At 37.3% G+C, this 27,380-nt stretch overlaps 1 protein-coding gene across 1 annotated transcript in view; it reads left to right on the forward strand.

The window, feature by feature from the left end:
- TAF1B (TATA box binding protein (TBP)-associated factor, RNA polymerase I, B, 63kDa) overlaps positions 1–27,380 on the forward strand; it is a 150,555-nt gene that overhangs the window by 118,484 nt on the left and 4,691 nt on the right. Inside the window, exons 10-15 of the mRNA XM_009893269.1 lie at positions 18,807–18,954; positions 21,074–21,251; positions 21,571–21,617; positions 24,411–24,501; positions 24,959–25,029; positions 27,107–27,332. Coding sequence (XP_009891571.1) covers positions 18,807–18,954; positions 21,074–21,251; positions 21,571–21,617; positions 24,411–24,501; positions 24,959–25,029; positions 27,107–27,332 — 761 coding nt within the window. The remainder of the gene's footprint in view (positions 1–18,806; positions 18,955–21,073; positions 21,252–21,570; positions 21,618–24,410; positions 24,502–24,958; positions 25,030–27,106; positions 27,333–27,380) is intronic.

Genomic DNA, 27,380 nt, shown 5'->3' on the forward strand with positions numbered 1-27,380 from the left:
CTGCATACAATTTAGCAATTAGAGGTGATTGCAGCATTTGTCATACAAGGAGAGGCTGAGAGAGCTGGAATTTTTGTCACCGAGAAGAGAAGGCTGGGGGAGATTTTGGTAATGTGTGTGAACACCTGACAGGAAGGAGTGGGGAATGGAGTCAGGCTCTCTTCTTGGTGGTGCCCAGTAGAAGGACAGGAGTCAATGGGAAATATGTGAAATTCCATTTAAACATAAAACTGTTTTACTGTAAGCATCATTGAATGCTGGAGGAGGCTGCCCTGAACCACTGTGGAGTCAGCATCTTCGGACATGCACAAAACCTGACTGGACACAATCCTGAGCAACTTGCTGTAGTTGACCCTCCTTTAAGCAAAGGCATTGGACTTAACGATCTCCAGAGGTCCCTTCCAACCTCAACTATGCTATGATTCAAATGCTGTAGTGTGTTTCTTATTCTGTTTCACATTTTCAGCGTAGGTGGCAGATAACTAACCCCTTCATATTTTAGTAATGGAACAGCTAATAAGAAGGGCACAATTTTTCGTTCTGCCCAAACTGAACTTTATTTGAAATACCTGCCTCAAAGGTTATCATATCTGGACAGCTCTGTCGAGAAGTCTTGGAGCTCTGGGCATAACCGCCTCATAAATAAAGAGAAAAGGAGCCCCCACCTCTCCATATCATCGTTATCATGATGCATACCTGTTAGACACGTGTCAGGCCCTAGCTGGAGAGAAGTCCTTCTCAAGTATTTTATGAAGGATAAAAGTACTTTATAAAATATCTTTGTGTAAAATTAGTTGTTTATCTTTCCATTGCTTCAAGTCTCCTTTCTAAGCCTTCACTTGATTAGTCATCCTATTTATCCCTTCCTCTATGAAAATTGTGTATGTTAGAAGTTAGCTGCTGGTTGATGGGTTTTACCTAAATGCAAGATCAGAGAGTTCACAGGGCAAACAGCAGCAGCAGCAGGATGATCCTGCTTAGTTCTTAGCTCAGAAGTTGTAAGTTCCCAATACAAGAGAAGAAAGGCCTGTTTTCATCTTACTCTGCAAAATTTCATTTTTCTAAAACAAGTATTCTTATTCCATTTGATTAAAACTTTTTTTTTTTATGCAACAAGAAAGTGTGAGATACTTAAGTTTTGGTTTTTATTCTGTGCAGGAGATCAAGGGGGTTTTTCTTGATATTTGCGATTTGTTTAACTACAGTAAATCCCTGCTGATCCTGGGGCTTGTGCCAGTAGCCAACACATCTTTGAGCACAGTCATCTTTTCTCTTTTAGGTGGAAGTCATTTTTGTTTCCTTTTTAATGTGGAGGATATCTATTTCTTTAAAAGCTTGCCAGTGTAGGAGTTAAAACTAATTAGTAAATTAGTAGTAGTATGTATAAAGTTGTGTGGCTAATTTGCTCTCAGCTTGTTGTGAATGTATTGATAGTATCTGTCCTCCAGTGGAGCTACACACAAATTCCCTCTTCCCTTTTTGCTTGAAGTAGGGATACATCCTTAAGATACACATCCTCTATTTTGCTTTTAGGGATTTATCTGTATCCTCATCATACAAAATCCCTTTTCTCTTGAGCTAGCAACAACTTGTCCTTGCCATAGATCTGTTTTTCTTTACATTTTTGACGCGGGACTGTATACCAGATTATCTCTTACATAATTATTTTGTTTGTGCTTTAAAGTTGGTTCTGGTTTGCTGTCTCAAGTTTACCTTTAGCTTTCGTTACTTCCTATAAAACTCATTACTTTCTGGTGTGTTTTACCATTAATGCTAGTAGATTGATTTTTTTTTTTTTTTTATGTCCAAAAATAATTTTTGGGTTTGATTCTCACATTCTTAACACACACAAACTTAAATGTACGTGTATATATATATAGGTAAGCAGGTCACTTCCATCGCTGTTGGGCAATGTGATTTACTAAAGTACTGAAGATAATAAACACATGGCTTCAAAGTATGTGCTGCATGGAACAGGACAGGTGCAGTCTCATAAATATCTTTCAGATCCTGTTGTTCTGAAGAGCTTTGGGAATCATAGAATCATAGAATGGTTTAGGTTGGAAAGGACTTTGAAGATCATCGATTTCCACCCCCCCTGCCGTAGACAGGGACCCCTCCCACTAGACCAGGTTGCCCAAGGCCACGTCCAGCCTGGCCTTGAACACCTCCAGGGACGGGATGGGGCCTCAACAACCTCTCTGGACAACCTGTTCCAGTGCCTCACCACCCTTAAAGTGAAAAACTTCTTCCTAATGTTTAATCTAAGCGTGCCCTCTTCCAGTTTAAAGCCATTCTTCCTCATCCTATCACTACATGTCCTAGTAAAAAGTCCTTCCCCAGCTCTCCTGTAGGCCCCCTTTAGGTACTGGAAGGCCGCAATAAGATCTCCCCGGAGCCTTCTCTTCTCCAGGCTGAACAGCCCCAACTCTCTCAGCCTCTCCTCATAGGAGAGGTGCTCCAGCCCTCAGATCAGTGGTCATCTCTTTAGATGCACAAGTGTCTGGACTTGGCAAGGAGCCCGATATGTGACCTTAGTGAAGTTCCCCCTCTTTCAGTTTCTCCTCCAACTTTAAAATAACTCATTGCTTGCTAAAGGTACTAAGAATCTCTTTTTTTCTCAGGGATGGGGGAGCTAGGAGAAAGTTGAACTTCATGGGTGTCAGATGACTTCTGTTCAGAAATTATCCACCAACCTGCCCTTGAAGGCAAAAGGAATGGGTATTTACCGAATTATCCTGGCTACTTCTCCCCTGGAGCGTGGTCATAGAATGGCTTCTCTATATAAGCCTGTCTCTCTTTTTTATTTTTTTCTTTTTTTTGATCTTAGATGGAAGTAGCTGCACAATTCTGTCTGAAACCTTCTGTCTTTTACAAGGCCACTGAATGCTTCAGCGTTGACAGAGTGTTATTGATATATCTTGCTCTCTAGGAAGCTCTGTCTTAAAAATGCTTCCCTTTTTGTTTTATGATTTTAATTCCATTCCTCTCTGTCTTCTTCTGTGTTTTTTTTTTTTTTTTATAATCCACTCAGTATTGTTGCCCATAACAAGAAATGTGCTTATTTAGACAGCTTTGATCTTGCAATGTGAGAAAAAGAATATCCAGGTTACTTTTTGGTTGTCTTAGTGTATATTGTTGGGTTTTTTTTCCTTTTACACATCCTACTTCCAACTTACCTATATGAACAGAAGCTGTTTAGTTTGAATTCTGCTCTATGTAATTCACCTATTTCCATCTCTAGGTGTTGATTCTTAAATAACTCCTTGTGTTACTCTTCAGGTTTTTCGATGATACAGAAATGCTTTCTAAACTTCCAGCTGAGAGGGATGTTAGCATCTTCCTTACCTTTGCCTGTGGAAAATTCTTGAATGCACCCTGGTAAAGCAGCAGCAATATACTGTGCTTGTCAGTGTTGTGGACAAGAGGAGAAGAATCACGAAACTCAAAAGCACATGTCAGGATTTTCTCCCCTTTTTCCCACTTAACTGAAAGGCTGCTTCTTTCTTTCTTGTCCCCGATATCTTTTTTTTTTTTTTTTCTTTCAGGCTTAATAGTTTATCATTCTACATCAAAATTATGTCCGGTTTTGTCCGTGTCAGATTAGGCCAGTAGCTCTGGGCAGCTCTCCATTGTGTTCAGTTCAATAAGAACTTTAATTCATGCTCCATTATGAACTGATGTTGGCTTTGATGGGAAAAGGAAGAGTTTGAAAATAAATATTTGCTTCCTAAGAAAAGGTCTACTTCATTCAGGATTTTCCTTTTCCTTAAAGTAACCTCTCATAGGTGTTGAAGTAGGTACCAAAATGTATTTATAAAGTAGACTGGAAAACTTTACCTGTTTTGAGAACATGCCACATTAGTGTGGAGTATTTTATTCTGTATGGTGTTTTGGATTTATTTTATTTTATTTGAGTTGCAGGGACACATCCTCCCTAGCTTGGATTTATTTCCTCTTTTATTTGGGAGTGAAAGGCTTGCTTTAAACATTGAGAGATGATCATTCTTCTCTACTCTGACTGGAAACTTTCCAATTCTTTGGTTTCTTCTTTTACAGTATTATATAGCTTGTATTTTCTTTTTGTTCCTCTATTCCATTTCTTTTTCTTTTTTTTATTATTTTTGTTTGATTTTATTCTTGGCAGCACTTTTGTATCCGTATTTCTCTGTGACTAATCCTTCTGGCACTTGTCTTTCTGTGTCAGCTTCAATCAAATCTCACTTCTGCTGAGGATTTGGGAGATCTGATTTCTAAGATGAATTTACCAATATATCTTTCTGCTATCTGTTTTGCTCCTTTGTTCCACACACTTTACTTTCCAGCAGAGTTTAATTGAGTTTAATTATGACTTACGGTTTTCCACTGAAACTTTGTGGTAATTTTGATTTGGGTTCCCTTTAACTATCCTATAAAAAAGGAAAAAGGTTTTTCAGAGCAGCTCCTTGTGGGAGCTGGAACTTCAGTCGGCTGTCTCCTCTCCTGACCTTATGAAGGTTGCTTGACTGACAGGATATTTTTAGCTTCCATTTTTCCCATTACCATTGTATTATTTTGTTCAGGATCCGTGCCAAGCTAATCATTCTAGAGTTCCTGAATCTCCCCTTTTACATTTTTTTAAATACTGCATATTAATGTGGAGAGTTCTTTGATGTTTAGAATTTCTTAGAATTATTTAAAAAACAACATTTGTGTTTCAGAGAGCTCCTCAGTTATTTCCTTGAAGCTTCTTGTGTGTAAATTATCTGGGCCTCTCCTTTGTAAAATACTCATTTTTATCAGATGCTGATTTGCTTTTTTGCAGACATAATTTTTCCTTTCCTTACGTATTGTTTTAACGTGATGGATTCATATTCTTTTTCCAGTTACAGAACAATCTTGCTTTTTCTTCATATTTCTTTCGTGACTTACCCATTTACCCATGGCATTGAAATTCAAGGTTTTGGGGTGTTTTTTTTTAAGTTTCCCTGCTGCTTATAGCTTAGTTGCCTTTACCTCTTGTTTCATTGCAGAATATCTATAGTGCTGTTTCTTGCGTTTTTTTATCCAGGAGATTGTCCCTGAGCACTATGCAGTCAAATCCCCCGCTTCTGCTTCAAAGGGGGATCTTTTATTTATGGTTTTCCCTTTATCCCATGATCCCACAATAAAAAGAGGGATATGACAGACCTGTCTGGGAGTGTAGTGACCTACCAGGACTGTATCTGGAGAGGTCTAAAGCACGTACTTTCACATCTAGGACATACACTTTTTTGTAGAACCATGTTTAAATTCAGGACTTTTGTCCTTGTGCAGTGCTACCCAGTGCTGGACTTCTCTTCCAGGTTCATAATGATGACGGAATGTTAATCATTTATGTTACAGTATGGTTGAATGTTGCTGAGTTTTACTATGGTAGGAAGATGAAAGCTACAGAACCTCAGATTTAGCCCATCTTTCTGATTCTCTTCATTACAGGCGGTGATACAACTGGAATACAATTATTAATACTTGTGCTGTATAAACATTTTGTGCCTTGTGACCATCTAACAACAGAGTTGCTCAGTAAAACCTGGTTGGGGATGTGCCACAAAAATGTATTTGAATCAATTCAGCATTGTTCAAGCATAGTAAAAGCCATTTTGTTTTGTAAATTTAGCGGACGAGTTTAAGTAGTTTAAGACGCTTCCTGATTTTGATTTCCCTGTGAATGTTGGGGGCAGAAGAACTGTCAGGTAGCCTGGAGGAAAACATAAAATTGGAGGGTTTCTCATGGACTAGGAAAAGAAGATTGCTCAATATTTTGACAGTTACCTGCTGTATATAACCAAAACTAGGCCTTGGTTGTAGTCTTCGGCTTTCAAGGCCACTGGTTTAATTTTAGAAGTAATTTGGCATTCAGTCCTCACTAATTTATAGTCATCTCTATCAGCTTGTTATAGAGTTTGAGAGATTCATGTAATTTATACTGCTAAGATTGGTTGAATAATTTGGCTATGTTCTGACCTGAAGTAGCATCAGTATTACAGGTTTCTTGAAAACTAATTCTTTGAATTTACAGTAGTGAATAACGTGAAAACTGTCACTTCTGTATCTGAGTGTATTGCTTGGCTTATTCTCCTTGGAAATAATTGTCTATGTTTTTTTGGTAAATACTTTGAGCTGCTTCTGTTTTGTTTTGTTTCCTGCAGTCACAAATTGATAAAATATTTTACTGTGTTTGAAGTGCCTAAACTTAGGCAGATAGGATCTTCCTTGCGAGGCTTTGAAAAGTAGCTACCTCTATCACTTACTGAAGAGTATTTTCATTAGATAACTTAAACATAGATACTGAAGAAGGATAGATAGAGATTAGCAGACAGATTGTTAGTAGAGTATTGATGCTTCTCTCTTCTTGCCTACGCTCAGCTCTTTTCCTAGAGGGCTGGGCAAGCTCATTGAGTTTGCTCATAGGTGCTGCTTTCACTCACGGTGGTAATTCTTCCAACCTTGAACTGAGAACAAAGCCTTAAGTACTTTTTAATCATTCTTTCAAAACCAGAAGAAATTAGTATCTTCTCACACAAATAGATGAACAGTGAACTTCATTGCAGCACAGGAAAGTGAGGTCTGTGCTTAAATCATGAGGTGCTCAGGGAAGAGCTTAATGTCTGTGAGGATGATGAGGAATGGCTGTGCAGCATGCTGCTCATACCTGCCTTTCTCCAAACATAGAGGTGGGGACTAGATAGTCTGGGTAAAGTCTAAGCTTGTATGGCATAAGCTTATATGAAGCTGTAATATTGACCAGTGAAATCCTTAGAAATCTCATGATGACCATGTTCAGTGTTGCTAAAAATATAGTTATTTGTCCTGTTCTTCAGGCCAATTCCTCCGTCAGGTTTGCTGGTAATGTTCCTTGATTTGTACCCTAAATTGAATGCAATGTGGCTGACTGCTTTTGTACAGCAAATGATATTTCATTCTTTGTGATTGTTTTGTATCAAAGATGCTATTTATGGTACCATAATTTCATCCACTTAAAAGCAGAAGGATTAGCATTTGCTTCATTACAGAGTTTGGGTATGTCAATAGAAGTTTATAAACTTGACAGTATTTCTTAAGTGCTCCTGTTTCTTTAGTTGTGGGTGTGGATTTAGTCTCCTAATTATAGTACTCTTCTAGGAGGGGCAGATGAAGTGAATCACTGTTCTGGGGCTTTATGGTTTTTTGTCCCACTGTCTAAGGAGGAGTGAAATTCCTCTGTATACTTTTGTATTCTGAATATTGCATGAGGTCACTATACTGAAATTCTGAAATTTACTGTGGAAATGATCTATACCATTTGGTGACTGCTTTGATATTGCTAATTTGACAGGTGACAACAATGCATTGTTACTGTTTTGAATGCTGATATGTTAAATCATTTTCTAGTCTGAAGATGGTTAATAAAAGAAATAAAATGGTCTGCTGACCATTTTTGTTGAGTAAACCTTGTAGGAAAAGGTAAAATGCATATCATTGATGCAAGCAAAGACTACGTAACTTGCAGAAGTAATTTTTAAAGAAGAATGATAATTTTAAACAAAAAATCATGGTGTAAACAAAAGTGTACCTCCAAGTTACTTAGTCTTCATCATTTTATTCAGTCTTGTTTTTTCACTTTTATTCTCTTCTTTCTTGATAAAATTCTTAATCCTATGTTATGAGCAGTTTGGAACAAGTCTTCCAAAAATGCTACCCCAGATTTGGGGGAGGGGGGGTGCGGAAGGGAAGAACAAAAAAAAAAAAAAGGGAAACCTGCCCCATTCTGCATCTACTGAAATATATAATCTCTGAGCTTCACAGTTATGAGAATACAGATGGAGCAAATTCAGCTTGAAATGTCTCAAATTTTCTTGTCCAACAGTTGACTTAAAAAAAAAAAAAAAAAAATCTTAAGTCTAGATGGAGAAAGTACTAGAAGTAAAGATAAATTGAGTGGAAGGAGAAGACCTTAAAAGACAAATACAATGCAAGTTTGGGGTTTTTTGTTTGGCATCATTACAGTAGGTAAGCATTACACATTAGTTTTTGGTTTTCTTTAAAAAAAAAGATTACAATTCAGTGACCCATGAGCTGCTATTAAAACACACAGATGTATATTTTTTTCCACCAATGTCAATGTCTGTTTTGTGTCCAAGTGCACCCATGAAGTACATCAGTCATCAGATTTGTCCATGGTGTTACGTTTGTAAAATAGGAAGATATTTTATTTTTTAAAGAATAGAATTTGTAACATTCTCTGAAAGCTGGTGTTATCAATGCTATTATGTTTGCGTACCAGCCTTAATTTAAATATCTCTGTGATCTTAATTATACATGTTTCTGTAATCCCTTCATGATGCTGTTTTCGAACATGCCGTTGTTGTAGCCCAGCTACATTGGAATTATTTTCTAATAATTCCCGACTTCTACTAAAGAAATGGAGATCAACTTTATGTTAATGTATAGATCTGTCATGCACCCGTATTTTTAAATATTCCATGGAATTCTGGTTGGGGTTTTTTTTTTTTTCTTTTCTTACTCTTCCCTCTTCTCAAAGTTACAGAAGAACAAAGAAAGAGGTACAGAGTGTCACAACAAGGATCATCAAATGAAGAGACAGTTTTCCTACAAGAAACAATTAAAGTTACCTGCTTATCTTTTGACCTAAGGACGAGGTGACTTAGGGGAAGATAGGGTGATAGTGTGTAGAATGTGTTAAAGAGTCAACTATTCAACGTCTCTTCCAGCACTAGGACTGGGAGGTGTCAGAAAAGCTTGCTGGTCTGCAGAAATATGGCTTCATATGTTTTGTGGGTAACCGGTGAAACTCCTTGCAGTAGGATCTTTTGAGTGTTAAAAGTGCCAGATAATGACTGGACAACTGCCACGAAAGAAAGGGTATCTGGAGCAAAAAAATGCAGAGATCACACTGCTGACTCAGCCACAAATGGTGTGAAGCTGCACAGCTACTTGGTAAAGTGTCATTGCGGCTTGCTTGGTTCCTAAATTCCTCCCTACACATCTCTCTTGCTTGCTGCTGGATGCAACGCTAAATAGATCTTTTTGGATTGATGTGGTACAGCCACTTTTTTTTTTGTTCTGGGATTTCAGTTAGGGTTTCACTTTGTGGTTTTTGTGTTCTGAGGAGACTTTTTTTAAGGTCGTAAAACTTCATTTTTCATTAACTAGTTATCTTACAGCTCCTTTTTAAGTCATAGTTCAAGCCTTTAAGTTAGGTGAACTAAATACCGTCCTTTAAAGTTTCAGATTTAAAGATCTGGAGATGTTTCTATGCAAAGTCACTGCTTAAAAGGGGTATCTCTAGCCTATGTCAAATAATCCTAAGCAATGAAAACTGTACAGTTTTCTTAAGCAAAAACTTTGCTTCTTGAAAAATGATTTTGCATGCCTGTATTTTTCTAGTGATCCTTTGGTTTGTTTTGGTGGAGGAACTAAAGGAATTGCTTGTATAAAAACTCACAATGTAAAATTTCTTGTTGTTGAGTAGTTGTGATGGTCCCAACGCTAGGAGGAAGAAGGAATGCTTGCAAGAAGTCTGGCCTAGAAACGTGGCAAGAGGAGAAACAAGAAAAGCCATGTAAGAGTAAATAAATTCCAGGTCATGGGAGAGCCATCCTGGAATGGCAGAGATGGCAGCTTAAGGGTTTTTGCACTTTACCCATAATATTTCTAAACACCCTTCAGTTCTGTGCAATATTCTTTTGGCCCCAAAAGTAAGCACAGGTCTTGGATTTGTGAATAGATTAAGGTAATACTGTCTTCTTTTCATGTCTTTGAATAGCGATTAAGGTTTTAAAGTTAAGTATATGGAATTTAGGAATTACTGGAGTGAATTTGCTTTTAGCTGAGACTGGTGTATAAGTGTGCTAGGGTGTAGTCATTAATCATTTCATCTCGTATTGTTTCTAAACCAAGATAGCGTCTTAGTTTAGCACGCAGAAAAAAATGAGCTGCTCCGTGTATCTTTTCCTTTTCTTCATTTAATGTGAGAGTTTAAGCCTGCTTTAGTGCACGCCATGTGAAGCCAGCACAGTTGCAGAATATTTGGTTCTTTCTCTTCTTTTTATGTTGGTCATTTCTGATCATCATGCCACGGTGCCTTCAGCTGCTGGCTGGGTGCTCCTCCATGGCCGGGCTCTCAGGGGTGGTGTTGTGCTGCTCTGTCACAAGGTGGAAAACTGGGACAAAGAGACCTGCCTGAGGCAATGGGGTGGGTTTGTGGCACCATCATGAGGAAACCTGAAGATTTCGTAAATCCTGTAAAGTTGTCCCCATATTTAATTTTTTTTTTTTTTCCACACTGGGTTTTTCAGAAGGATTTCATAGCACTTAATAATCTGCTACTGGCTAATACTCAGGTCATCAAGTCATCATGCAGCTCATAGGAAACTGCTGCTGTTTGGATTGTCTCACGCTCCAGGTTTTGGTGAATTGCATATTTATATTTTAGTTTGGGTCTGATTCAAACAAAGTAATTCCTGACTAAATCTATTAATAAATTCATGAATGCAGGTCAAATGTTTGCTCTGTTTTCTCCCAGAGCATTCAGACTGGAATGACAGTGTCTTTCTGCTTTGCTGGAAAGTGTATCCAGCAGACTGGCTTTTAGACACATTCCTCTGTTTGCTGAGGTACTTTTCTAAAAACATTTAAGGTCTGATGTGTAAGAGCCTCTTTTCCTGACTAAAATTTGGATGAGATTAATTGCCATATGATTTTTTTTTTTTTAGTGGTAACTATTTAAAGAATTCAAATTAAGACAGAAGCCAGTCGTTCTTGTTTATTTAAAAAAAAAAAAAGCTTCTAAGAGGTATAAAATTCTAGCCTTACAAATTCTGCTAATCAGCTATGCTGCTTTTACTTTCCAAAACAAGTAGTGATTCCTACTGTGGTCTGCTGGTGTTGTGAGATACCTTCTAATCTTAGTTTTGTTGGGGGTGGGTGTCTTTCTATCTGTGGAATTTGTTTGGTTTTTTTTTCCTGTCTAACTCTGTATTTTTTTGTGCATTTTAACAGGTGCATGCAGTACTTGTTCAGGATAGAAAGTAGTGCAGAATGAAAAGAAGCAGGGGTGAGGCTTTTATTTGAAAGAAAAAAAAAAAAAGCTGAGGAGGAAGTTCACTGCTGAAAGGGTTATTGTAATCAACTTATCATGGGAGCTTGCTGTTGTGTAACAGAAACTCTAGCTTGTCCATACCTGTCTTAAAGCATTACTTAATGAAGAAAGAAAACAAACCTAACAAAATATTTATGAAATTCAATAAAATTTGTTCCAAAACTCTTAAATTTCAATACATTATGACAGTTCAACTCCTTATTGGATTGCTGTCTCCATTTGTAGAAAAACTACATTTTTTAGGAAAGTGGTATTTGTCAGAGTTAGCTTGTGAGCATGATCAAGCTGACGCTCAAGCACGTGTCTCTCTTGGTTTAATAATATTGAAACTCATTTATTCAAAAACCACTTTAGCCAGGAATCATGTAATGAACAAGATGTCTTCCTCTGAGAGTAGCATAATTAAAGGTCTGCTATGCATCCAACGAAAATATCTTCTCCTCCCCCCCCCCAGTAAAGGAGTACAACTGTACTGGATGTTCAGTTAGCTTTTTCTCTTGTGTGTGGGTTGCTTGCTCATCCACATGCCATCATGAATTCTTCAGTAAAAACTGCCTGTGTCAATTTAATGCAGTCTAATATCCTAACACACCTAGATATTTTTTTTCCTCTCTAAAATACATAAACATTTTTTATTGTTTATTGTGTCATCTTCTAAAATTAATCTTTTTTTTCCTATACAAAGATCCTTCTCACTTTCTCTGCAACAATGATCAGGAGTGTTTCATGATTTTAAGATGTAGCAGCTGTTTCAACTGAGACAGTTATCAAAGGAGAGAGCAAGAGAGAGTCTGCCAGTGTGGTCTTCTATGGTTTTCAAATGGTATCTTGACTTTTCTCCCCCCCCCGCCCCTTCTACCCATTTGTTGCCAGTCAGATAATTTGGGCAGCACGTTTGCCTGGCTTCATGGTGGACAAATTGATTTCATTATCTTTTGTTAACCTTTCAGTTATCCTTTCTGCTTGATGAGAGGCTTGTAGAGCAGCAACTATAAGGGTGTGCTTGGTGTCTCCGTGTTTTTTCTGGTGGAAGAAGTGTCATGAGATGCATATTTCTTAGCAGTTATCTAAATGGAGTTGTAGCAGTTTCACCCGTCTTTGTTCTTCTTGTCATTTGGTTCCCTTTTAATAACTCCAGGCACACCCTCTCGCTGTTACATCAGCATCTTTATGTGATTCATGGATATCAGGGTTTGAAGACATTTATCCGCTCATTTAGTCGACATAAAAATGGCTGCACGGAGTCAGACTTGAGGCTCATTGATTCTACTCTTCTGTTTCTTATGGTTACCTAGGAAAGGACGTAGGAGCAGTCACTCTCCCCAGTATACTGTCATGCTTGCCAGCAATTCAAAAGTCTGGGACATTTCTGCACAGCAGTGGTAACGGTGCTTACAGTGCTCAGCCTTTACATCACCTGTGTCTTTTCTGTATACCCAGTGCTCCGGCAAAGAAGGTGTTCATGAAAAATTTAGCTTGAGACTTCACAGAATCTAACCGTGCAACAGAGTTGACTACATTAGTTTTGCAATCTAATCTAGCTGGGGAATAAAGTATTAGTGAGTGCTGCTTGTTTTTTAAGGTTTATATTCATAGTAACACACAGCGTTAAAGCACAATCAATTTGTGTGTGATGGCTCTTGCATTAATTTGCTACTGTTCCAAGTGGAATGATGATGGTCCCTGAGAGGTGAACAGAGGTTAGGCAAGGCCGGCGGGGGGGAAGTTGTTTAAAAAATATACAAGCAAGATTCATTGGTACGTGTTAGGGAGGTAGCCAGGTTGGTAGTACTGTGAAAGTTCACACAAGACATGAAAAAAAAATCTTCAGTATTCTAGCAGTTTGGGCTAGCGAACAACGTTAAGGATGTAGTATGTAACTGTTGGTTCACAAAGTCATTTCATTCAGTTTACAATAGTAATTTGGGTGTAAATTTCACAGCTGATACAGTTATTGTCTTTACTGTCAATTCTTTTATGTAAGCTGTGTGCACTGCGGCTGGCGTCGTCCCACATCAGGCTTACACTGCAGACGACCAGATATATCTGAACCAGTTGAGCAGCAGAAGCAAAGTAAGGTGAACCAGGTTCCATAGAGCACTCGACTGCTGTGCTTGTTGTTGGTACTTTATTTTACCTTATGTAATTTTAAAGCTAGTTTGGGTTCCTGGCAATGTGTGTTTCAATGCAGGCTGTATTCAAAGATGCTTACACACATTAGGGCATCCACTTGGTTTATTACTTTTACAATAAGTATCTTTTGTTTTATGAACACATCCTGCTTTATGCAAGGATTCAACCAAAATTCTGAATTGTGTTGTAAAAACCCCTTCTTCAAGGCTCCTAACTTGATGTTTTCCAAATCTTCAAGTTAAATTGCTTTCTTAGTCCATTTCCTGAGCAGTTTGGTACACTCTTTTTCAAACTTGGTCTAGGTTGACTTGGTCATCTTAAAAATGATGAAGCCATGCTGGTTTTTATATCCAAACTTCAAATGTCAAAAATTCCCAGAAATCAACAAAAAGCCAAAAATGAGAAAATGAAGTCAGACCTTACTAGATTCCAGTATTAAATGCTTATTAAAAGAATCACTTAGGACAGATGTTCACTGCTGAACATAAGCAGCAGAGGTGAAGGCGGAGCCTTAGAGAATGTGCAGGCATGGGAAGAGAGGGTTTTCTGGATGGAAATTCGCAGGTAGAAGGATGACAAGGTAGGGAACTGTGCTGAAAAAAAAAAAAAGTACTGGACAAGAAAGGAAGATGGAAGGGGAAAAATACAGAAGGGAGAATTTCAAACAACTCTCTAATTCTTTTCAGGAATGCTAGAACATTATCATAATAAAATAAACTGAACTGTGAATATGTAAGTAATGGGTGCTGGGATGTTGTCCTGATACAGAAGGAAACAGTCTATACAGTCATCTAAGAAGAAAGTCAGTCAGAAAACATTTAAAACAAGAAGCTATGGAGCCTGCAAATGAATCTAGAAAGTCAGCCAATGCATACTGTTTTCTACTTGTTGATCAGCAACATTCTGATATTGTCCAAACAAGTAGGAGAGGCTGCAATCTTGGCTTACCCAAAACAATTACCTGTTACTGTGATCTGATTATCATGCTAATAGTTTGGCTCATCTGCTTCTGAAAACCAGCTTGTTCTTTTCTAATACAGGTGAAAAATTCCATGTAACTTTCAAAGATAAAGGCAACCAATTTAAATAGTCTAATGAATATTTATCATCATGAAAATCTTGTTCTAGACACTTCTTCACCGACTCAACAGTATGTATTTTGTCCTCCTATGCTCAGTTGAAGATGAGGGGTGGGGGAAAAGAAAAGAAAAAAATATTCTCAGGTAGTCCTCATCTTTCATACTGCTTTCTGGAGAAGACCTGAAGTTACCTTATTTGTGGGAATAAGATACAAAGATTTTAAAGACAAAACAGTTAAGAAGAGTTCTCGGTAACCTCTGTACCCAATCTAGACACGTTATAGACTATGTCAGCATTGTTGATCAGTCTTGAAGAAATCCCAGCTTGCGAAACACCTGAAAAGGCTAGCAGGTGGCATAACTTTAAAAGGGTTTTCTGTCAGTCTTCCTGAAATTATTAAGTGCCCTCAAGGGTTTGTAACTGAGTTTTATATATGGAGTGTTTCCCAGGTTCTTGAAACAAGGCGAGAGCTCAGTAACTCCACGTGCTGATGGACGGGGGAGTTGTCCCAATATTTAGCACAGAAACGCAACTTGAAAATATGCAATGCAAAATTCTTTAATTTATGACTGGGGAAGCAAAAGTTATACTTGGAGAATGTGTGGCATATGATCTAACACTGTCCCCTCTTGTCCAAGTACTCCTCCCTGAGGGTTTAATAACGGGGTGCTAGAGGCAGAGTTTTTTCACTTGAAGGAAGCCCCAGCTCTGGATCTTGCTTTCGCAAGTTAGTTGGGAATAGTACTCTCCCAGTACATATGAAACTTTGCAGAGTAAGAGATTTGCTCTATGAACTCACAGCTCTTTCAGAATTAAACAGGGTATGTAGTGACTGGCCAAAATTATCAGTGCTTCATTACTGAAATGCTCTACAGTCTCCGCAGTCCTCGACCTTTCAGCTTTCAGTCTTTGCTATGATGTGTCGCACTGAGATGTGATCTCGGGTTGGATCCAGCTTATGCTTGCAGTTTACAATCCAAGCGATTACTGCGTACTCCTGGAAGCGTGGTGTTCGGTTCAGCTTGCATCGTCGTGACTCAGCGCTGTGTTGTAGAAATATGAGTACTACAGTGAATGTTTTTGAGCTTAGGGGGTTAAGCCCTGGAAGGTAGCAATTGATTTGGTTGATCTTTATGGTGGATTAGCATGCCCTTCCTAGATCTGCACATCCAATTGTGTTTGCATCTCTTTATGAACACACATCAACTAAAAACATTTTTTGTCTGTTAACGTCCTTTCTAAAATAAGCAAAATGATAGCTCTTGGCATTAATTTTTATTTGTAGTTTTTACACCACTTATTTGCTCTTCAAAAAAAAAAAAAAAGAAAAGAAAAGAAAGCATCAGTTGTCATTGCAAGCAAAGAGTGTTTCCTAGCTGTTTGGAAAAAGAACGAATTGCTGCCTTTAACTTGCCAACAAAAGCTTTGAAACAAAAGTTGGTGTTGGGCTTGAGGAGGAAGGGATGATTCACCAGTCCCTAGGATAGGAAAGCTCTCCTCTTCGCTTGATGCAGTGAGAGAAGCTCAGATACAAGGTGATAAAGGTGCCTACCTTGAGCCCTCCAATTAAGACTTATATTCCTTAAAGTACCTCTGTGTTAAATTAGACTGTTCAGATAACTTCACAGGTGATAGTTCAATGTTTGAGAATGGGAATGCTTCAAATGACTGAAATCCCGTGTCTTCATTTATTTTCATCTGTGATACATTATTAAGAGGCTACTAATTCAACGGCTTTTCATTAAAGGGAAAAACATATTTCCTTTATATACAATTAGGAATAGTATTTATGTAATGCTTTTATTTGAATTAGCTGGGACTTAATTTTTCTCCAAGTATGCTCAAGAGAAGTTACATATGATTCAGGTTTTGTTCCAGGGGTTTTTTTTATTTAATTTCGCTTTGTTTTTTTAAGAGGAATGGAAAGTACTGAGCCTGGTCTTCTGTAGAAGTCTCGTAATGCGTGTTTTTCTTGTTTCTCAAGATAGTCCTGTAGCAGTCTAAGCCAATTTTTAACACTGTTTAGAAAATATAATGAGCAGGATACAACTTCCTAACTGTTACAAAAAGTTGCATGTGTAACAGTAAGTGACAGCAGAATTATTCATTTGCTTAAGCATGTGTTCACACAGTTAAGCAAGTCCGAACTGCAGTCTGAGGGGAGATAATTTAAAAAAAAAAAAAAAAAAAAAGAAATGTTGGCAGTCATTCAAAACAATAAAATTTGAGCATTGGCTATGCAGCTTATTAAGACAGATGAAACCAAATGATTGAATAAAAACGCTTCATTGCAGTCTTACTGTTGTAAATATGATTGCTCTGGTTTTAATCTGGTCTAGAAAACACAGAAGCCTGAATTCAGTCTTGTTCAGGAAGGTTTTGAATCTGTGCACAAAGTGTAAAGCCCTGCTCAATTCCTATTAAAGGAAAGCGTCTTATGCACAAATTGATTTGATAAATACAAATACATGATAAAGTGCTCTGATGAATTACAACAGCCAAGACAAACAGAAAAAGCATCGCTTTTTATATGTTTAAAATGGTAAAGTAGCCTGAGCAACTGAAAATTATTGCTTTATTTTAATTTACCTCTTAATCATTTAAAATATAAAAAATTAAGAATGTTTGATAAAACAGTTCAAGTATTGAGAAATGAGGATCAAGTCTTGCAGTCCATACTTACACAAACTTCAGCCAGTCCTGCTGAGTTCATTGTGAATGCGTATGTCAAAATCTGACTGTAAGTTATATTCTCCTCTATCAGGAAAACCTCAGTAGAAGTTGGGAGAACTTTCTTCATGCAGTGAATAGTTTTGAAAAGAAAGTTGTAGTTTTATTTTCATGAACAAATATGCAAATAGGGAATTAGATTATTTTTTCTTAAATTATATTAAAGAATCTGTGAGAAGGTTCTGGAGGATATGGGCCTGCTGCTGAATGGGAATGAGGATGTGGTCACAAAGACCAAGGAGAAGGCTAAGGTGATGAATGCCTATTCTGCCTCAGTCTTTGCTGATAAAGAGTGGCCTTCAGCAATCCCAAGTCCCTGAAACCAATGGAAAAGTCCAGGGGAAGGTAAATTTGCCCTTGGTGGAGGGAGGATCAGGTTAGGAATATTTAAACAAACTGGACTTATGAAGATCAATGGGTCATGATGGGATGTTGCCACAAGTGCTGAGGGAGATCGCTGATGTCATCGCAAGGCCACTGTCAATTTTTGAAAAGTCATGGTGACGGGGGAGTTTCTTGAGGAGTGGAAGAAAGCAAAAATCACCCCTGTCTTCAAGAAGGGCAGGAAGGAGGATCTGGGTAACAAAAGGCCTGTCAGCCTCATATTGATCATGTTCTTGTTGATAAATACATATTGCGGAATAACCACAGACACCAGCACATGCTGGGGGGCTGACAGGTTGGAAAGCAGCTTTTCAGAGAAGGCCCTGGGAGTTCTGGTGGACAAGATGCTGTGAAGATGAATGTGAGGCAGCAATGTGACCTTGTGGCAAAGACCACCAGCATTATCCAGGGCTGCATTAGTCAGAGCATTGCCAGCAGGTCAAGGGAGAGGTGATCCTTCCTCACTGCTCGGCACTGCTGAGGCACATCTAGAGTGCTGGGTCCAGTTCTGGATCCCTCAGTACAAACGAGATATGAACATACTGGAGTGAGTCCAGTAAAGGGCCATGAAGATGATGAAGGGAGTGGAGCATCTGATAAACGAGGGAAGACTGAGCAAGCTGGGACTGTTCAGCCTGGAGATGGAGAAGAGAAGACTCGGGGGTGGGGGGTGGGGGGATATGATGTGCATGTGAATACCCGACTGGTGCTCCTTAGTGGTACTTAGTGACAGGATGAGCAGAAATGGACACAAACTGAAATACAAGAAATTTCATTTAAGCATAACAAAAATGTACAAACTTGTGCAGTGAGGGTGGTGAAACACTGGAGCAGATTTCCTACAGAGCTTGTGGTGTTCCCACCTATGGAGATATTCAGAATCTGACTGGACACGGTCCTGGGCAACCTGCTGTAGCTGACGTGAGCAGAGGCCTTCGACTAGATGATCTCAAGCAGTCCCTGCCAACCTCCACCCTTCTGTGGTTCTGTGATTTCTTAGCTCTTTAGAGACTTCACCCTCAATTGCAGCTGTATTTTTTTTTTCCAGTGCTTTTTTGATTTTGGAGACATACTGATCACTTCACAAAAAAGGTAGTGGGTTGGTTGCAGGTCTGAAGCAACTTTCTATTTGTTCCTTATATATTTCACAGGCTTTGAAACTAGCACGTGTTTCTCTTTGCAGTACTGCAGTCTGGCTCCATTCTTGCATGTATGTTTAGTCATAGAGTGCTAAAAGAGACAGTATAAGTAATACTGCGTTAAATAATACAGTATTTAACATCGATAACTAATTATAAATGAATAACAAATATGGTAATAGAGCAAATGTGTAACACCCTCTAACCCTGTCTTTCAGTCGTGGCCTGTATACGAAGAAGTATACAACAAAATGCTTGAGCTTGCAGCGTTTTTAGACCTGCCTCGTTTTCCAGATATAACAGACAGCTGCTTTCTTCATCCAGACATGTTGTGCATGAAGTACTTGATGGAAGCTAATTTACCTGGTAAATATTTTCCCAAACCCGAACTGATAAAATTTTTCTTTGGTTTATTAAACTCTAGCAAAAAGACTTGAATTACTACTTTAAAAGTGTCTGCTCTTTTCCTTCTGATTTATACCCATTTAAGCTTGAACTGAAAGATAATTTCTATAGAAATCACCTTCATCAAACATTTAGAGTATGTATTATAGGCCCAGATATGCAGGGGCACTCTGGTGCTGGCTCTCTAAGGCTGTGGAGTGGATACTTCATTTCAAATCTTTCAGTATCCATGTGAACTAAGAGGCACTAGTTAAAGTCACTTGATTTATTAACTTTAGCTAAATGATTCATGAAGTTGGGACCTGATTGCTTAGCACTGGAATTGTCTCTCATATATTAGTGTATATATATATTTTATAATAATGTGTATTAGCATTATTTTTAGTATCAATATGTAATGATGTGTTACAGATCAGCTGGTGTCTCACTTAAATTCCAATTTAGTTTTGAAATCATATGTTGCATAAATATTGAGTATTTTTGTTTTTCCTAAAATTAAGTTTTGAATATTGAATTGCCAGAGAAAGACCAATAAGTCATAGTATGTGAACGGTGTCTGTTGGGCTACCGTACCTCCTATCAAATACCACTATCACTGAAGAGGAGTTTTACAGACAAATAGCCTCTAAATTAATGAGGGTTTTTTTTCCTCAAAGCATTCCAATAATTAATAGTTTGGGGGGTTTTATTGTCTTATTTTGCAGTTAGTTATGTTGAACAAAGCTGCTTCGCTTTTCTTTGTACTCACAGTTAAACGAAAAAAAGATAAACAACAGATTTAGGGCTAAAATTCCAGTGTAGAAATTCTTATTTTGTAGTTTTACACCAGTGTTGTGCTACAGCCTATAGAAAATCACATTATGTTTCAGATTTTGAAGTATCAATTGAATCAAAGAAGCAGCTAGAAATTTGGCATTTTCAGATTTGTTATAGAGAAATACAAAGCTAAGTACTCTTTGAAAATTACTGTAAAAGAAGAATATATTGTCCTTTGCTTTTTTCTTGCAACTAAACTTTTTATTGTATAGAAGCATTTTTTTACAATTTGAAAAAGGACTGCTATTGTTGTCTAACAGCTCCTAAAAATAAATTAAGCAATGAATTGGGAGGGCCTCTTAGGACATTAAATAATAACGAAAACGCTATTTTAAGTATCTGAAATAAAAGAAAATATATTGGCAGTATTTATAAGAAAATTTGGTTTCCAGATTTTGTTTTACTGTTATGTATGAGAGGATTAAAAATGAGTTCCTACTGAACTCTTTGTAAGCCAGCAAGCGAGTACAAAGTATAGCTGGATTAAGTTTGTACTTAGTCATACATTGCTAACCTTTGTGGAATCTGATGGTGATGTAATCAACTCCTGTATTTCTTGCTGAACAGGAAAGGTGAGGAAATTTGGGGGATTTGTATCTGTGAAAAATAAGCATAGAGTAATAAGAGACTGTATAGATATCATACTGCTGCTTTTGGAGCTGTAGCTGTACCTTTTTGACATAATATGTCTTTACAGTGTAATGCCAGTTTTAACCTAGGCTGGAATTGTCTGTACCTCAGCCAGATTTTGTCAGGATAGCAGCGAGCATTGGCCTGCCACGATTAGGCTGCTGTTCATACCCAACTAACTTCTTTAAAATTAGCCCCGTTCCTCTTTGCAGGACTCAGTCTGTCCTTGCATGGGTGTTTAGTCAACATGCAGGAAAAAAGTTTGTGACAAGTTTTTGGCTTTGGGGGTTTTTTGGAACTATGTTTATGTAGATTTAAGATATTCTTTCCCACAACAGTTTTCCAGATGATCTAACAACATCAGTTGAGTAACACCAAAACACAAAAATGTGTGTGTTTGGTGTTTGTTTTCACCATGTGAATATATAATAAATCACAACTGTTTTCCATGTAAGCACAGTAAAGGTTGTCTAGTATTTTTAAAAATACCCAAAAATACTTTTCAACCTGAAAAAAATTGCTGCCTTATGGTCCTGAAAGACGTAAGCATTGTTTTCCTCAAATGACCAACACATTTGGACTGTACAAGTACTTCTCAACGTACTCATTTTATATTTTTATTTACATTAATCAGATGAATTGCATAATTGGACTTGTCGAGTAGTGAAAAAGATCTGTATTGGAGAAGCGGATTTCCTGACTCTTGTGCCTGGAAATAAGTCAACAAGAAATGTGAAATACGATGTTCTTGCTGCAGCAGTGATTGTAGTTGTGCTCAAATTACTGTTTTTATTAGATGATCACTATGAATGGTAAGTGTACAGGCAAATCTGTAGCAAAGCCCAAATTTCAAATAGTGCAAATGATTGTCTTGGATCATTCTTTCTTTAGTAATATTAAATGTATAGTGTTTGAATTTTTATTAAGTTCTCTAGCATAAAACATAACAGCTGAAGACATTTCAGACATTATATATTACTTCTTTTTTAAAATCATCCGCTTGAATCTGAAACCTGGAATAAGGGGGCAATGGGGGGCAATAATTAGGGTATAATTTTTGTGGATTGTATTTGAACTTCATGTGAAAAGTGCAGTATTTGGATCTACAAAATAGCCTTATTTTTTTTTCAGGTTACTTTCCGACTTTGTTGAAGAAAGAAATAAAAATAACAAAGAAGGTACATAAATATTCTAGTAGAAGCTGTCTTATGATTTTGTAAATGAAATAACTTTGTAATCAGGCTTAGAAAGACTTGTCTTATTGATCATTAAAATGTGGTTTTGTCGTTTTTTTTTTTTAGGGCAAATCTTTATTCAAAGAAAATAGTAGATCTTCCTCACATAAAATCATCTCAGTTTACCTGCATAATTCTTATTGTACTGGATAGGGGAATTTGGTACACATTTTGCTAGGTACTTTTCTGCTTCTCCTTGTGCATGTTTGCTTCTTGTTTTAGAATTTTATGCATGGTAGGTGAAGATGAATGGATACGCAGTAAAGAGAGAATGCACTTTGATCGTAAACAGCAGACACTTATTAGGGGCATCAAACCTCGTTTATGATAAAATCCAAACTTGTTTAGTCTTGTTAAATAAAACGTCTTAGTGTGTAACATATTTCAGATGTAATCTATTTTCTTAGTCCAAATAATCCTGAGAGAGTGTAGAAAAGCTAGCAGCAATTAAGATAGAGAAGATAATGGTGTGAACATGGTTCTTTGAGGGCAGAAAGACCAAATCAAAGATTAGAAATCTTCAGGAAGATGTTCCATGGCCTGATCCAGATCACAATTGAAGATAAGATCAAAGATGTGTTACAGTAGTTTATCTTTTAAGCCTTCTATCCAGTTTTGGGTCCATTTTGACCCTTCTGTTCCTTTTTTAAAATTTAATTCAATGATAAAAGCAGTGTTAGCCATGCGTGAGCACAATTACTGCTGTATCTAGAGATAGCCATCACTGTTAACTAAAACTGGTAATTCTCATTTTCAAGGAGTTACACAAACTTATTCTGGATCTTATTTTTTTTTTCCATTTCATTTCCCTTGAAAACTTGAAGTATGTGATAGCGACGAGTAGAAATTGTGCAACTGCTTACAAGCTGAGGCTCAAAGCCATTAATGTCTTAATGGGGTTTCTCCCCTATTAACAAGTCTCATTGCCCTTGGCAATTAACAGCTCATTCTTTGTCCACTTTTTTAATTTAGAATCTGCTGGTGCAAAATGATCCACATGCTGTGTTATGTTGTCCCTATCCTTAAAATATTGGGGTGACGGTGAGCAGCTGCGCAGAGGAGCTGATGTGAGAATTTCTGTTAGAGCGCTGATTAATGCCAGATCTCAAAACTGCCTCTGGCATTTTCTCAAACTTAACTTGCTGAAATGAATAATGGTTAATACTGAGTTTTAAAGATCCAATTTATGTTGACTCCATGCTTAATTTAACTATCCTTTCTCTAGTTTGTTTGGTGTTTTTTTTTAATTAAAAAAATAGTATTTCAGCTCCTACAGTTTTTCAAGACAGACTGGAAGCTGTACAGTAGTAGATAGTTGTAGTTACCTAGTGGGTTTGTGTGTGTATGTTATATGAACAGCACACATACACAGTACTGTTTATGTTCAAATAAAACATGTGATTGAGCTGTATATATGTGTGTATGTATCAGAGCTGTGTATTTTCCAGCCAGCTCAGCTATATGAACATCAGACTAGCAGTACTGGCCAGGTAAATGGTTGTTATAGTGTATCATCCTGTCTCTGACAATGGTTTTGCTTGTGACAGATGCTTAATAATTGATAGGAAGTTTAATAAAAATTTCTGCCTCCCTCCTCTACTGAATGCCCCCCCCAATGAATTTAGGAATACTTACTTAAACCTCTGGGTTTAAGAATTAATAAAAGAAGTTGTATCCACACCTTTGAATTTTAAGAACTACTGAAGGGTCTTTCATCCCATCATTTGTCTGTTGCTTTTTGAGTCCATCCGTGTTTCTAGCATCTAAGACATCCTGTGCCAGGGTAACTTGAATAGCAAAAATGCAGATAGTACAAAATGTATATAAGCTTGATTGTAAGAACAGTATATTCACCTTCAAAACAGTTTAAACAGCTAGCTGGCAAAGCTAAGCATGATGCAAGCATCGCATACAGGGCAGCTGAGGTGATGGGGAAATGCAAAGCCTGGTTAATTCACAATGCAGATAATCCACCCATGGGTAATAAGAGTTGATTATATTTTAAATATATAAATCTACACCATAGTTCTGTTTGGAATTCTTATACTTACTGTACCCAGTTGGTCTGCTTCAGTCCTGTGCCTCTTTAGAGCATCAATGATAACTGGGCTGCTAGAATGCCATATGCCTTAATGTTTTTGCATGTTGCTGATAAATATTTATTCAGATATATGTTCAAAAACATGGGAGGCTGATACAAAGTGAATACAACTGTCTAGTCCATTCTTTGTGCCCTGTAACATTTCATGGATAGTAGGATAAACAGTGGGGAGCTGATGAAACTATGTGAAATTTTACATCTGAGCTTGTTTAGATCTTACTTGTTTAAACCTAAGCTTGATGTATAGTTTCATTAATCCCTTGAAGTCAACTTTCAAACAGGTGAATGCCACTTCACACTGTGGAGATCTAGTTCATTTGGTAGAGAAGGGGTAATTTCTAGGCTTAACTTTCAGAAAGGAGGGAAAAGGTTTGAATTGTGCTAAATCTATGAAATCTATTCTAAATTAAGGAGCTTCTTTGCAGTTATATGACATGCTGTTCTTTCACAGCATTTCTGTATTTCTCTTTCTTACAGAATTGGTAGATGAAGTGTGTCTTCTTAAAGCGCATAGAGTTCGAGATAGATTTGCATACAGGTGGAAGTCACAGGGTCTAACTGCCTGGAGACCATTTTCTACGTATTATATGTTTCTTTGACTTCCTCCCAAACTAAAATTTGAATGTTTTATTCAGGTGGTCCGTATTTTGAGTTCAAAAAGTGGTACAAGGTTATAAAATGTTCCTTGGATGTGAAAGAAAAGAAATTGGATGAAGAAAGAGCCAAGTAAGAGGTTTTTAAGTAGTTTTTCTTTTTTTAAGGTAGAAAGTTTTATGTGAAATCCTGACCCCCACAGAAATTAAAAAGGTTAAGAATTTGCTCCACACTTCCATCCATCAGGCTTGGGTGAATAGAGCAATTAAATCCCTATCTTAATTTTCTATTTACACTCACAATGTTTATCCAGCCTATTAATTAAATGCTCACTTTTTGTGACAAGTGGATTATACAACTGAACAAATAACTGATTACAGTAAATTGAGGCCCACGTGTCTCAGTTTGCATACTCTGAAAAAAGACTTCCTAGATGTGTTGGGGGGCAGTGGCTTTTAATAACACTAACCATTAGATTATTTTTATTTTATTTTAATAGCTCTAGTAGTATTTGTAAGAAATTACTATTCTTTTACTTGTTTGATGCAGCATTCTTTTTCCTAACTGTTCTTATGTCGCTTACTCATAGGTATCTGTGGAGATGTGAAAAGCCACTGTTTTATTCAGCCAAGAAGAAAGCTAAAGTTTTAAAGAGAAGACGTGAGTAAACTTTGCCTTCCCAGCAAGTCAGAAATCTGCTCCAACTTTTCCCATCATAGAAAATTTGCAGGCCTGACTGTGATAACATTTACATCTTAAAATACTTTCTCTTCTCTCTTTCATCTCTGGGTACAATTAATGTAGCACTATTTTACAACCTGTGACTGGAATTCTTCAAACAGACATTTTCCTTGTGCTTAACTGAAACTGCCTTTGCCAGTCTTCCTAATGACCTATTGTCATCATCTTCACTGGTTTGTTAGCTGCTTTTGTATAACTGTGATCTTCATGACTTGTTGTTGGTCTTCCATAGCTTTCCTGTTGCTTTTCTCCTTTACGTCCCTGTACCCTTTGGTATCTATATCCCCGTATGTCCATCGGTAGACCTTGCATGTCCTTCTTGTCTCCTACTCCTTCTTGCAGTCTTCTATAGAAAGTGAGGAAGGCTTGTCTGAATGTGGCTTGACTTGAATAACTAGCTATACGTGGTCAGAATGCAGGTGCATCTACTTTATTTTAGTAGCTCTAGTAGTATTTATAAGAAATTACTGTTTTTTACGTTACCATAAAAGCAAACAAACAAAACAACAAAACCCCCACTTATCTGTGGAAATACGGAAAACCAAAATTTTATTCAACCAAATTAGATCCAAAGTTCTTCATTCTACATTTAATAGTATCTAGTAAGCAGCAGATATTTGGGGAGATGTTAAGTGTGGCAAGTGATATTTTTCCCTCTATATACTCTTCCAGTTTCTGGAAGTGACTGGTTTAGCAACTTTTAAACAAGTTGTATAATCATATTTGGTTTGAAAAACTCATGTTGGATTTCTCTTTCAAGGATGCAGTTGAATTTTTTAAAATGTTCTTACTCTTCAAAATTCAGTAGGGTTGATCCTACAGTCAAGTTGTGTTCTGTGTAAAAACACATTTAGGTTTATTTATTTCAAGATGATCATTTGCTCAGATGTACTTTAGTTCCTGCGTTTATAAGAAAAAGGGAATAATGATTCATTGTTCATCGTTTCTGTGGCACTCCAGATTCTTCTTCCGGCTCTGCTTCTCTTCAAGCTAGAAGAGGACCACTTAGATTACGGAGCTTTACCACTGGCTGTTGCAGGGAGGAATGTCACATAATGCCATTGCAACTGGGAAAGATTCATCTTAAACCAAATTTAAAATAGTAGAGACAGTGTGCTCTAGAACACTTACATGCCAGATACAGGTTTTCAGGAACCTTCCTCAGCCTTTGTTTTTGATGGCAGATTTTTGTGTCCTCTTCAAAGATAAGCTTCCCAGTCCTTGGATTACTTTAGGATGTCTTTTCTGTTTTTTTTCCAGTTTATGAATGAGTTTATTCAGACACAAGTCATAAAAAGAAGTTGAAGCTCCAACAACAGTATTTTTTAACCTGCTTTTTATCCTACGGAAACAAGGCTTAGGTGGTCATATGGTGTGTGCTGATCTCTCATCGTACCTTCTTTCCCTTCTCAGCCTCAGTAACTTATGAAAGTTTGTCATTCTTTAACTAGCAGTGGGGAAAGATGGAGTGGTTTTTTGGTTGGGGTTTTTTTCCCAGTTGAAATTTGCACTATGAAAAACTTAATCTTAAATCTATATGTCTATGAAACCAGGCTTCCTTAATTCTGATACATAGGAAACTACGCAAAAAAATCTTAGCCCATCTGTGTTGTAGCATACAACCAGGTAAATAGAGCAAAAGGCATCCTGGCACGTGTTTTCTATCGGAATAAAAATACCAGCAGTATCAAATGGATTTTGTATGTTTTACTTGGGGAATACTTTTGGAGTACCCCAGTATTAATATCATTAGGTATGAAAGACATGGTATTTTCAATTATCTTTCAAAATCTTACAGAGTTGAATTTTAAATCGAATGGGGGAGAGAACATACAGACATTCAAGGTTTCTCAGTATTCCACACAGAGATTTAAAGAAAAAGATATTTAAAAAGGCACAAATACCGTATTTTCATCCTGTATTAATCACCTGTAAACAGTATTCTACTAAGTAATCTTTTTGCCTTGTGCTTTTTTTTTTGTTTCTATTTGTACAGAAATAGTTGTGAACTTACAAAATCAGTTTGGCAAGCTGTCTGGTTCAGTGCAACCTGCTGAAAAGCCAAATCCTTCAAGTTTTCAGTTAAGCTGGTCTGAAGAAAACACAGATGGGAGTTGTTTTCACGGGCATAGCCTGAAGGGAATTTTGCAAGAAAAATGTGGTTTACTTACAGCCATGAACCCTGACTATTGGCTGTGTACAGTTAAACTGTGTAATGAGAAGTAAGTATTCAAATTTTTGTTAAATACATTTTGGAAAGTTCTCCTGAA

Source organism: Charadrius vociferus, unplaced genomic scaffold, assembly GCF_000708025.1.
Source record: "Charadrius vociferus isolate BGI_N301 unplaced genomic scaffold, ASM70802v2 scaffold269, whole genome shotgun sequence".
Classification (NCBI taxonomy): domain Eukaryota; kingdom Metazoa; phylum Chordata; class Aves; order Charadriiformes; family Charadriidae; genus Charadrius; species Charadrius vociferus.